This window comes from Electrona antarctica (genome assembly GCF_951216825.1).
Source record: "Electrona antarctica genome assembly, contig: SUPER_10_unloc_1, whole genome shotgun sequence".
Lineage (NCBI taxonomy): Eukaryota > Metazoa > Chordata > Actinopteri > Myctophiformes > Myctophidae > Electrona > Electrona antarctica.
The window spans coordinates 257,189-269,135 of record NW_027638778.1 but is presented as its reverse complement, the minus strand read 5'-3'; the positions used below and the strand labels follow the sequence as shown (position 1 = coordinate 269,135).

The window sequence follows — 11,947 nt, the reverse complement described above, 5'->3', positions numbered from 1 at the left end:
ATCATTTCATTTTGTTTTTTTGTGCAGTGTTACTGTTTGTGCAGCTTAGTAGTCTACCTATTGGTATAACGATTTATTTTATATTTTGAAGGCTATTTGTTTTATGTCCAGTATTTAGGGCTAATGATGGCCAATTGATTTGGTCTGCAATGTGGCGTGATGGAAAGTTGGAAACGATAATTGCACAGAGTTCGTGTTTAATTGCACAGATTTTCACTGTACTTACTGTTGTTTAACTGTTAGGCCTAGAATAATGTTTTGGATTTAAAATTGTAATGTCTTGCTGCTACGAAGTTCGTTACGATTACGAATAGGCCTATAGTGCCACGGAACATGCCTGTTATTTTAAGCCTAATAGGCCTATTTTAGGGCGCTATATGCGTCCATTTATTTTGGAACAGCTGCAAGTGTACTTACTTTTCGTTTGTTTTGTAATAAATGTTCCAGGCCATATCGCTACATTATATTGTTTAATTTGCCATGTTTACTGACTGTTAATTGGCACCGGGAGTCAAACGTCGGCTTTCTTATAGGCTGCTGCTGCCTACAGATTACTGTTCCGTGTTTAATAAACACATGTTTATTGGTTACAATTTACAAAATGAAGTTTAATTTGTATTTATTGATTTGATGCACATTCTAAATATTATGGGTACAGCTGAAGAAGCTGTGGCGCTTTAAAGGAATGCACAGTTTGTTGCGCTGTCCTCAACTGCTGTGCAGCAAAAAAAAAAAAAAGGGGAAAAAAGTCGATCGACTCGTCGATTTGCAGCCTCGATTTATCGATTTGCCAAATATGAGTGTTTTGACATCCCTAGTTACCGTGGTTCCAGCCCCAGGGGGAGCTGTTCCTCCTGGTCCCAGGTCAACATGACATGCATTACCGTGGTTCCAGCCCCAGGGGGAGCTGTTCCTCCTGGTCCCAGGTCAACATGACATGCATTACCGTGGTTCCAGGCCCAGGGGGAGCTGTTCCTCCTGGTCCCAGGTCAACATGACATGCATTACCGTGGTTCCAGCCCCAGGGGGAGCTGTTCCTCCTGGTCCCAGGTCAACATGACATGCATTACCGTGGTTCCAGCCCCAGGGGGAGCTGTTCCTCCTGGTCCCAGGTCAACATGACATGCATTACCGTGGTTCCAGCCCCAGGGGGAGCTGTTCCTCCTGGTCCCAGGTCAACATGACATGCATTACCGTGGTTCCAGCCCCAGGGGGAGCTGTTCCTCCTGGTCCCAGGTCAACATGACATGCATTACCGTGGTTCCAGGCCCAGGGGGAGCTGTTCCTCCTGGTCCCAGGTCAACATGACATGCATTACCGTGGTTCCAGCCCCAGGGGGAGCTGTTCCTCCTGGTCCCAGGTCAACATGACATGCATTACCGTGGTTCCAGCCCCAGGGGGAGCTGTTCCTCCTGGTCCCAGGTCAACATGACATGCATTACCGTGGTTCCAGCCCCAGGGGGAGCTGTTCCTCCTGGTCCCAGGTCAACATGACATGCATTACCGTGGTTCCAGCCCCAGGGGGAGCTGTTCCTCCTGGTCCCAGGTCAACATGACATGCATTACCGTGGTTCCAGCCCCAGGGGGAGCTGTTCCTCCTGGTCCCAGGTCAACATGACATGCATTACCGTGGTTCCAGCCCCAGGGGGAGCTGTTCCTCCTGGTCCCAGGTCAACATGACATGCATTACCGTGGTTCCAGCCCTAGGGGGAGCTGTTCCTCCTGGTCCCAGGTCAACATGTCCACGGCGTATTTGAGGATGATGGAGAACACGCTGTGGCAGCGAGCCGTCATGTCGTCTGACAGCTGAGAGAGAGGGTCCTGAACGCACACACGCGCGCACGCACGCACGCACGCACGCACGCACGCACGCACGCGCACACACACACACACGCGCGCGCACGCACGCGCACACACGCACGCGCACACACACACACACACACACACACACACACACACGCACGGTTAGTCAGGATTTTGACAGCAACTTTTCATTTAGCTTTAGTCACAATCTCTGTTTATTACATTTGAGACGGTAAAAGCCCATAGTCCAGATGTAGGTGAAGATCTCTTCATCTACATCTGGTAGTACGCTAGTGTTTAAGAACGAAAAACTGTGCAGTGCAGCGTGTGATGACCGTATACAAGCGTGTGTTTACCTCCAGTGAGTCTGTGATAGAGTGTGTTTACCTCCAGTGAGTCTGTTATTCCAGAGTGTGTTTACCTCCAGTGAGTCTGTGATTCCAGTGTGTTTACCTCCAGTGAGTCTGTGATAGAGTGTGTTTACCTCCAGTGAGTCTGTTATTCCAGAGTGTGTTTACCTCCAGTGAGTCTGTTATTCCAGAGTGTGTTTACCTCCAGTGAGTCTGTGATTCCAGTGTGTTTACCTCCAGTGAGTCTGTTATTCCAGAGTGTGTTTACCTCCAGTGAGTCTGTGATAGAGTGTGTTTACCTCCAGTGAGTCTGTGATAGAGTGTGTTTACCTCCAGTGAGTCTGTTATTCCAGAGTGTGTTTACCTCCAGTGAGTCTGTGATAGAGTGTGTTTACCTCCAGTGAGTCTGTGATAGAGTGTGTTTACCTCCAGTGAGTCTGTGATAGAGTGTGTTTACCTCCAGTGAGTCTGTGATAGAGTGTGTTTACCTCCAGTGAGTCTGTGATTCCAGGCTGGTGTTTCTGAGTGTGTTTACCTCCAGTGAGTCTGTGATTCAGTGTGTTTACCTCCAGTGAGTCTGTGATTCAGTGTGTTTACCTCCAGTGAGTCTGTGATTCAGTGTGTTTACCTCCAGTGAGTCTGTGATTCCAGAGTGTGTTTACCTCCAGTGAGTCTGTGATAGAGTGTGTTTACCTCCAGTGAGTCTGTGATTCCAGAGTGTGTTTACCTCCAGTGAGTCTGTGATAGAGTGTGTTTACCTCCAGTGAGTCTGTGATTCCAGAGTGTGTTTACCTCCAGTGAGTCTGTGATTCAGTGTGTTTACCTCCAGTGAGTCTGTGATTCCAGTGTGTTTACCTCCAGTGAGTCTGTGATTCCAGTGTGTTTACCTCCAGTGAGTCTGTGATTCCAGAGTGTGTTTACCTCCAGTGAGTCTGTGATTCCAGAGTGTGTTTACCTCCAGTGAGTCTGTGATAGAGTGTGTTTACCTCCAGTGAGTCTGTGATTCAGTGTGTTTACCTCCAGTGAGTCTGTGATTCAGTGTGTTTACCTCCAGTGAGTCTGTGATTCCAGTGTGTTTACCTCCAGTGAGTCTGTGATTCCAGTGTGTTTACCTCCAGTGAGTCTGTGATTCCAGAGTGTGTTTACCTCCAGTGAGTCTGTGATAGAGTGTGTTTACCTCCAGTGAGTCTGTGATTCAGTGTGTTTACCTCCAGTGAGTCTGTGATTCAGTGTGTTTACCTCCAGTGAGTCTGTGATTCCAGTGTGTTTACCTCCAGTGAGTCTGTGATTCCAGTGTGTTTACCTCCAGTGAGTCTGTGATTCCAGAGTGTGTTTACCTCCAGTGAGTCTGTGATTCCAGGCTGGTGTTTACAGTGTGTTTACCTCCAGTGAGTCTGTGATTCAGTGTGTTTACCTCCAGTGAGTCTGTGATTCCAGTGTGTTTACCTCCAGTGAGTCTGTGATTCCAGAGTGTGTTTACCTCCAGTGAGTCTGTGATTCCAGGCTGGTGTTTACAGTGTGTTTACCTCCAGTGAGTCTGTGATTCCAGTGTGTTTACCTCCAGTGAGTCTGTGATTCCAGTGTGTTTACCTCCAGTGAGTCTGTGATTCCAGAGTGTGTTTACCTCCAGTGAGTCTGTGATTCCAGTGTGTTTACCTCCAGTGAGTCTGTGATTCCAGAGTGTGTTTACCTCCAGTGAGTCTGTGATTCCAGAGTGTGTTTACCTCCAGTGAGTCTGTGATTCCAGTGTGTTTACCTCCAGTGAGTCTGTGATTCCAGTGTGTTTACCTCCAGTGAGTCTGTGATTCCAGTGTGTTTACCTCCAGTGAGTCTGTGATTCCAGGCTGGTGTTTCTGACAGAGTGTGTTTACCTCCAGTGAGTCTGTGATTCCAGGCTGGTGTTAGAGTGTGTTTACCTCCAGTGAGTCTGTGATTCCAGGCTGGTGTTTCTGACAGGAAGGAGACTTTTTCCACGCCTCGTCATCTCCACAGTCACAGAACCCTCCTCCACCTGACGTAGTCATCTGCACACACGCACACACACAGACATCAATCCAGGCAAAATTACTGTGCGTGCGTGCGTGCGTGCGTGCGTGCGTGCGTGCGTGCGTGCGTGGGTGCGTGCGTTACCCTGTAGCGGTGCTCTTTGTGTACACTCCCCAGGAAACACTGCATGCACAGAACACAGGTTGGGTCGGCTGCACACTCTCTGAAACACACAGAACACAGGTTGGGTCTCTGAAACACACAGAACACAGGTTGGGTCGGCTGCACACTCTCTGAAACACACACAGAACACAGGTTGGGTCTCTGAAACAGAGCACAGGTTGGGTCGGCTGCACACTCCCTGAAACACACACAGAACACAGGTTGGGTCGGCTGCACACTCTCTGAAACACACACAGAACACAGGTTGGGTCTCTGAAACACACAGAGCACAGGTTGGGTCGGCTGCACACTCCCTGAAACACACAGAACACAGGTTGGGTCGGCTGCACACTCGACGGAGACGGAGATTGATTAATCTCCGTCAAATTAATGATATCAAAACCGGTCGCATCGCTCCACAGCCTAGGAGCGCTTGTTGCGCAATCCTCTGTGTTGCACAACAGTGACACGTCATCGAAAATGTCCCCTGCCTGTTTAGCCGACGACAACGAAAATCTTAAAACGTTAATAACTCGCGATCTAAATCATCCCGTCTAATTATAAAAAAGGTTATGCGTTAGACAGCCGTCCGCTGTCCAGTCGCGACTCGCTAGTCTCATTAGATTTAGATCTCATTAGACTCGCTAGTCTCATTAGATTTAGATCTCATTAGACTCGCTAGTCTCATTAGATTTAGATCTCATTAGACTCGCTAGTCTCATTAGATTTAGATCTCATTAGACTCACTAGTCTCATTAGATTTAGATCTCATTAGACTCGCTAGTCTCATTAGATTTAGATCTCATTAGACTCGCTAGTCTCATTAGATTTAGATCTCATTAGACTCGCTAGTCTCATTAGATTTAGATCTCATTAGACTCGCTAGTCTCATTAGATTTAATCTTACCTCCCGTTGGGGTCGATCGCATCGATAGTGTTGTGGCTAAAGTTAGCTGCTACACACACATTCACAACAATTTACAATTTAGGCATTTAGCAGACGCTCTTAATCAAGAGCGATTTACATTAAGCAAAAACAAAAAGCATGGCAATACATCCGGTCCGTCGGTAAAAGTGCTCTGGGCGCTATAAACGATGGGCACATTTTATGAATGGATTAAATAACCCCGGGCCTTTAAGGTGTTAATGGTATTTCTATCTCTGGGACCCACAATTTATATTGTAAAATCAATGCTAGTTTAACTCTGAGATAGGGTTGGGTGACGATACGAATCTATCGTCAATCGCGAATGTACGAGTCCAATCGCCGAATATTTTTATTAGGCGATTTTTCGGGACGATTATTTTCTTTTGCAAAATATTAGCCCAATTAACCTGTAAAGTGTGAGCAACATGTGAATCAATTTGGGCCAGCAAAGTAGTAACAGCGGCCGGGTGGAAAACCCCTCCTCCCTGGTATGCTCCCAGTCCCCGCACCGCAGCATCGGGGAACACTCTGGCAGCCAGAGTAAAGGCTGGGAGGGACCGAGCCGAGGGAGGCTACTGTACTGTAGCCTACATGTTGTTTATGCTCCGGAGTCCAGACCAAGGGGCCAGCGAGGCTATTCAACGTTGAAGCTCTGGGTCCTAGTGGTAGGAGGAGGGACTACAGGCGGACCCGTGGATTCATGACCGGGAAACCCCGTGCAGCTGGGCTTTAACGTTGAGCGCTCGGTTGCCCTACGTCACTCAGGACCTCAAAGTTGAGGTCCGGGGAGGGACTTCCGGCAGTCTTCCGGGTGCTTCAAAACGCCACTGAGCAACTTCCACTGACATGAATAGCTGGGGGGGCGGAGCTTCGCGCCAGTTCAGTCTCTATTATATATATACTCTATGGTCCAGACCCATGCAGTTTAATAATATACAGTCACAACAGAATGCACACTGCTGTCTCGTGTCTCATCACAATCCCAATGCGCCACCCGTGAAGTCGGGGGGGAAATAAAAAACAGGCTGCTAGTGTTAGTGTAGGCTCGGGGATCGTTAGCTTAGCGCTTAGCTTAGCGTGTAGCTACTGATTCAACCCACTGATTGAACTTCATCTCCGCCTGTAATCTAGGTTATTTTTTTATTGACAACGTGAACGAACCCCGACACCAGCGCTGCAAAAATAGACAGATCTACAAGCTCTCAACGCGTAGCGAACGGCGCTGCAAAAACAGGCAGGACGCGATGCCTTGAGAGCTTGTGGATCAGCCGGCGCTCCGAGGGGAGGGAGGCAAGAGTTCTCCGGGGAGGAGGAGAAGTTACCAGGGCAGGCTACATGTTGCTGCGGCTAACAACACTGTCACCAGCCAGTGGTTGTGATGTTAGCTTGGCTTGCAGCTGCTTGTCCGTTCCAACTTCACTTCATCTCCACCTATAACTTATTTTTTATTTTGTTACCCGGGCTGCGCAGCTGCGCTGCAAAAATAGACGGATCTACAAGCTCTCAACGCGTAGCGAACGGCGCTGCAAAAACAGGCAGGACGCGGCGCCTTGAGAGCTTGTAGATCTGGCTTTTTTGCGACCTGTAGTGAGCTGTTCTCACTTTACTTTTATGACACGAATATATCGTCCATCGGCGATTTTTGGACAGACGATGGGCGATTGAAAAAGATTGGCATATCGCCCAACCTTACTCTGAGAGTGTACAAATGGAAGCAAATGGACCTGTTAGGGTAACTCTCAGAGTTACAGACCCATAAGGGTCCATTTGGTTCCTACGGTCTCTACGGTGAGACCGTAGAGACCCCCCCCCCCCCCCTACCTGCAGGAGTAGGTGGGCTCTCCCACTTTGAAGACGTGTCCACAGAGCTGCGAGGGCGCCTGGGCCTCCTCCAGGCGGGCCAGGCCCACGGCCGGGTCCTCCCCGCCACACAGGAACCACTCCAGGGGCGCCAGGAGCAGCGTCTGGGACAGGAGGTCCTCGTTCTGGGGGTTCAGGTCGGGACCCAGGCAGTAGATCCTGGACACGTAGGAGGCCAGGTGGCCGTAGATCTGAGCGCACAGGACGTCCCGGGACTGCACCAGCCATGACTGGAGGGGGGAGGGGGGGCGGGGGGCGGGGGGGAGAACAGAAAGGAAAAAAGGTGTCATTACTTTATTATAATTCACCCCCGAACGCCCCGGGGGTTTCTTAGGACCATTAAATCAGAGCCCAGCGATTTGCAGCTACAGAGAACATTTCGAGCAGAGCCATCTAAGAGAAGAGTTACGACATTGAGGGGGCAGAAACCCAGAGCCATCTAATAGAAGAGTTAGGACATTGAGGGGGCAGAAACCCAGAGCCATCTAAGAGAAGAGTTACGACATTGAGGGGGCAGAAACCCAGAGCCATCTAAGAGAAGAGTTAGGACATTGAGGGGGCAGAAACCCAGAGCCATCTAAGAGAAGAGTTAGGACATTGAGGGGGCAGAAACCCAGAGCCATCTAATAGAAGAGTTAGGACATTGAGGGGGCAGAAACCCAGAGCCATCTAATAGAAGAGTTAGGACATTGAGGGGGCAGAAACCCAGAGCCATCTAAGAGAAGAGTTAGGACATTGAGGGGGCAGAAACCCAGAGCCATCTAATAGAAGAGTTAGGACATTGAGGGGGCAGAAACCCAGAGACATCTAATAGAAGAGTTAGGACATTGAGGGGGCAGAAACCCAGAGCCATCTAAGAGAAGAGTTAGGACATTGAGGGGGCAGAAACCCAGAGCCATCTAAGAGAAGAGTTAGGACATTGAGGGGGCAGAAACCCAGAGCCATCTAATAGAAGAGTTAGGACATTGAGGGGGCAGAAACCCAGAGCCATCTAAGAGAAGAGTTAGGACATTGAGGGGGCAAAAACCCAGAGCCATCTAATAGAAGGGTTAGGACATTGAGGGGGCAGAAACCCAGAGCCATCTAAGAGAAGAGTTACGACATTGAGGGGGCAGAAACCCAGAGCCATCTAATAGAAGAGTTAGGACATTGAGGGGGCAGAAACCGAGGAGCGCTCGGGCGCTGTTCATGCAGCCTGAACTGAGACAAGCTGGAGTTGGAAATACATTGATTTCAACGAGGGGGTGGCGCAAACAAGAACTGTTTTAAAGTATTGTACAGTAACAACTAAAGTCTATGTAATGTTTATCAGCATAGCTTAGTTTTCATTTAGTTTCCGTCAAACATTTTTCGTCATAGTTTTAGTCGACGAAATCAACACTGGTGGCAATAAAGTATTGAATCCATTGAAGTTAGTTTTCAAGCCTGTGCTGCAACGGACCGAGATGGAGTCTGAAGAGGTGAGTAGGGAGTCAGTCTGAAGAGGTGAGTATAGGGAGTCAGTCTGAAGAGGTGAGTAGGGAGTCAGTCTGAAGAGGTGAGTAGGGAGTCAGTCTGAAGAGGTGAGTATAGGGAGTCAGTCTGAAGAGGTGAGTAGGGAGTCAGTCTGAAGAGGTGAGTAGGGAGTCAGTCTGAAGAGGAGAGTAGGGAGTCAGTCTGAAGAGGTGAGTAGGGAGTCAGTCTGAAGAGGTGAGTAGGGAGTCAGTCTGAAGAGGTGAGTATAGGGAGTCAGTCTGAAGAGGTGAGTAGGGAGTCAGTCTGAAGAGGTGAGTAGGGAGTCAGTCTGAAGAGGAGAGTAGGGAGTCAGTCTGAAGAGGTGAGTAGGGAGTCAGTCTGAAGAGGTGAGTAGGGAGTCAGTCTGAAGAGGTGAGTATAGGGAGTCAGTCTGAAGAGGTGAGTAGGGAGTCAGTCTGGAGAGGTGATTAGGGAGTCAGTCTGAAGAGGAGAGTATAGGGAGTCAGTCTGAAGAGGTGAGTAGGGAGTCAGTCTGGAGAGGTGATTAGGGAGTCAGTCTGAAGAGGTGAGTATAGGGAGTCAGTCTGAAGAGGTGAGTAGGGAGTCAGTCTGAAGAGGTGAGTAGGGAGTCAGTCTGAAGAGGTGAGTAGGGAGTCAGTCTGAAGAGGTGAGTAGGGAGTCAGTCTGAAGAGGTGAGCAGGGAGTCAGTCTGAAGAGGTGAGTAGGGAGTCAGTCTGAAGAGGTGAGTAGGGAGTCAGTCTGAAGAGGTGAGTAGGGAGTCAGTCTGAAGAGGTGAGTAGGGAGTCAGTCTGAAGAGGTGAGTAGGGAGTCAGTCTGAAGAGGTGAGTAGGGAGTCACAACTAACTTCAATACGACTAAAACTAAGACGAAAAATGTTCGTCGACTACCTTTTTTTCCACTGACGAAAACTAAATGAAAACTAAGCTATGACTGAAATGAAATGAAATGATGACTATATTTACCCAGGGTATCTGGGCTAAGCTCAAGAACTTGTTTCCAGCCAGGCCCTGCTCATAGAACACATTTCATCGTAGTGGTTCAATGCCTTGTTCAAGGGCACTTCAGCGGTGGTAATCTTTAACGTGTCGGACCGCTGATTCGAACTGGCGACCTTCCGGTATCAAGACCGCTCCGCTATCCGTCCGGCCACCGCTGCCACCAAACTAAATCCAAGACTAAATATACTGACAATGTCGTCAACAAATAAAAACTAGACTAAAATGTTAGGAAGGGACTAGTGGACAAGAGATCCACTAGGAAGGGACTAGTGGACAAGAGATCCACTAGGAAGGGACTAGTGGACAAGAGATCCACTAGGAAGGGACTAGTGGACAAGAGATCCACTAGGAAGGGACTAGTGGACAAGAGATCCACTAGGAAGGGACTAGTGGACAAGAGATCCACTAGGAAGGGACTAGTGGACAAGAGATCCACTAGGAAGGGACTAGTGGACAAGAGAGACAAGAGATCCACTAGGAAGGGACTAGTGGACAAGAGATCCACTAGGAAGGGACTAGTGGACAAGAGATCCACTAGGAAGGGACTAGTGGACAAGAGATCCACTAGGAAGGGACTAGTGGACAAGAGATCCACTAGGAAGGGACTAGTGGACAAGAGATCCACTAGGAATGGACTAGTGGACAAGAGATCCACTAGGAATGGACTAGTGGACAAGAGATCCACTAGGAATGGACTAGTGGACAAGAGATCCACTAGGAAGGGACTAGTGGACAAGAGATCCACTAGGAAGGGACTAGTGGACAAGAGATCCACTAGGAAGGGACTAGTGGACAAGAGATCCAGTACATGTCATTTTACAATCGGTCGCATGCTGAAAATAGCATGTGACGCGTTGTGAGCTTGTAGATTGGCTATTTTCAGCAAGTGTAAAAACAGACAGTCATTACGACGGCATCAAGGCCCGCCAAAATACATTTTAGTCGGTCAATTTGGGGGGTCCTTGACATGAAAAAGTTTGGGACCGACCGGGTTAAATCACATCGTTACGTGTCATGAAAAAAACCCACACATTCTCTCTTTGACACAAAGTAATTAAAACAACAAACATCAACAAAACAAACCATGACTCCTTCAAACCCCAGAGATTAAAATAGGGTGCATTTTGCATCCCAAAACGCAGTTTATAGTTAAGGGACGACAATAAAACAACGACCTCTGCATCCACGGGATGCACTACTGTACTACTGTACTGTTTCTTATTCTAGATTATTTTGCCAGCTTTAGTTATAATAATCATTTCTTCTTCCGTTTTCTACATGAATAATATAACCACATTATAACCATATGAAATTAAATGGGAGTTAAATGCTGCATGGCAAAATATGACTCCTAACGTCGTTGACGTTATTTACAAAATAAACATGTTATTATGAAAAGCCAAGGCAAGGGAATACAGCTGTTAGCCTGTTAGCTCGAGCCTGCAGACAGACAGGCAGAGAGACAGACAGACACAGGCAGGCAGGCAGGCATACAGACAGACAGACAGGCAGGCAGACAGACAGACACAGGCAGGCATACAGACAGACAGACAGACAGACAGACAGACAGACAGACAGGCAGGCAGACAGACAGACAGGCATACAGACAGACAGACAGACAGGCAGGCAGACAGACAGACAGACAGACAGACACAGGCAGGCATACAGACAGACAGACAGACAGACAGACAGACAGACAGGCAGGCAGACAGACAGACAGACAGACAGAGGCTAGCCTGCATCTGTCATTAAAACGTCTAAAAAAAGACAAAACAAACTTCAACTAAATCACTAAAAAAGGCACTGTTGTTGTTGTTGTCTTATTAGCACAGCTGTTAGCCTGTTAGCCTGCAGTGCAGACAGACAGAGAGTGGGGAGAGGCTGCTAGCTAGCCTTAGCTAGCTTAGCTTCAGGGGCTCAAACACACACACACACACACAGGGAGTGTGACGTCGTTCATGACGTCGTCGACACGTCAAAACCCGCCTCGTGACGCGTGGTGACGTCGTGCCACTGACCTTGGCGGTGTCCCTCGGGGAGAAGGTGATGAACTCTGGACACAGAGAGGACAGAGACCTGGCGTCCGGCTGCTGCATGGCCGCCATCTTGGATCTGATGCCGAGCCCTCAGCACAGGCACCCGGTCACACAAACAGGAAGCGGAAATCACGTCAGAAGAACACCTAAGGACTACAGCTGATGTGTTGTTGTAGTTTTCTTTTTTTGAGGGGCTGCTATAGAGCGTCGCAGTCCCGCCTCCTACCCTGGACCAGGAAATGAAATCCAATGCATTATTCTCATAGACATTTCTTAAAGTATTTATTTAAAGACGGTTACGCCGCGGACAAAGCCAACTCGAGTCGTGACAACTCATGACAACCCAAA

At 48.6% G+C, this 11,947-nt stretch overlaps 1 protein-coding gene across 3 annotated transcripts in view; it reads right to left on the bottom strand.

Moving 5' to 3' along the window:
- ubr2 (ubiquitin protein ligase E3 component n-recognin 2) overlaps window positions 1-11,710 on the bottom strand; it is a 125,218-nt gene extending 113,508 nt beyond the window's left edge. Inside the window, exons 1-5 of one of the 3 annotated variants that reach the window (XM_079532405.1) lie at window positions 11,582-11,710; window positions 7,051-7,319; window positions 4,284-4,362; window positions 4,070-4,177; window positions 1,691-1,821 (exon numbers count right to left, since the gene is read on the bottom strand). In XM_079532405.1, the coding sequence (XP_079388531.1) occupies window positions 1,691-1,821; window positions 4,070-4,177; window positions 4,284-4,362; window positions 7,051-7,319; window positions 11,582-11,668 (674 nt within the window). In that variant the 5' untranslated portion in view covers window positions 11,669-11,710. Of the gene's footprint in view, window positions 1-946; window positions 988-1,690; window positions 1,822-2,641; window positions 2,670-4,069; window positions 4,178-4,283; window positions 4,363-7,050; window positions 7,320-11,581 lie in introns of those variants that run through there. The other 2 variants (XM_079532406.1, XM_079532407.1) reach the window with 2 other exon arrangements.
- Between the last annotated feature and the right edge of the window lie 237 nt (window positions 11,711-11,947).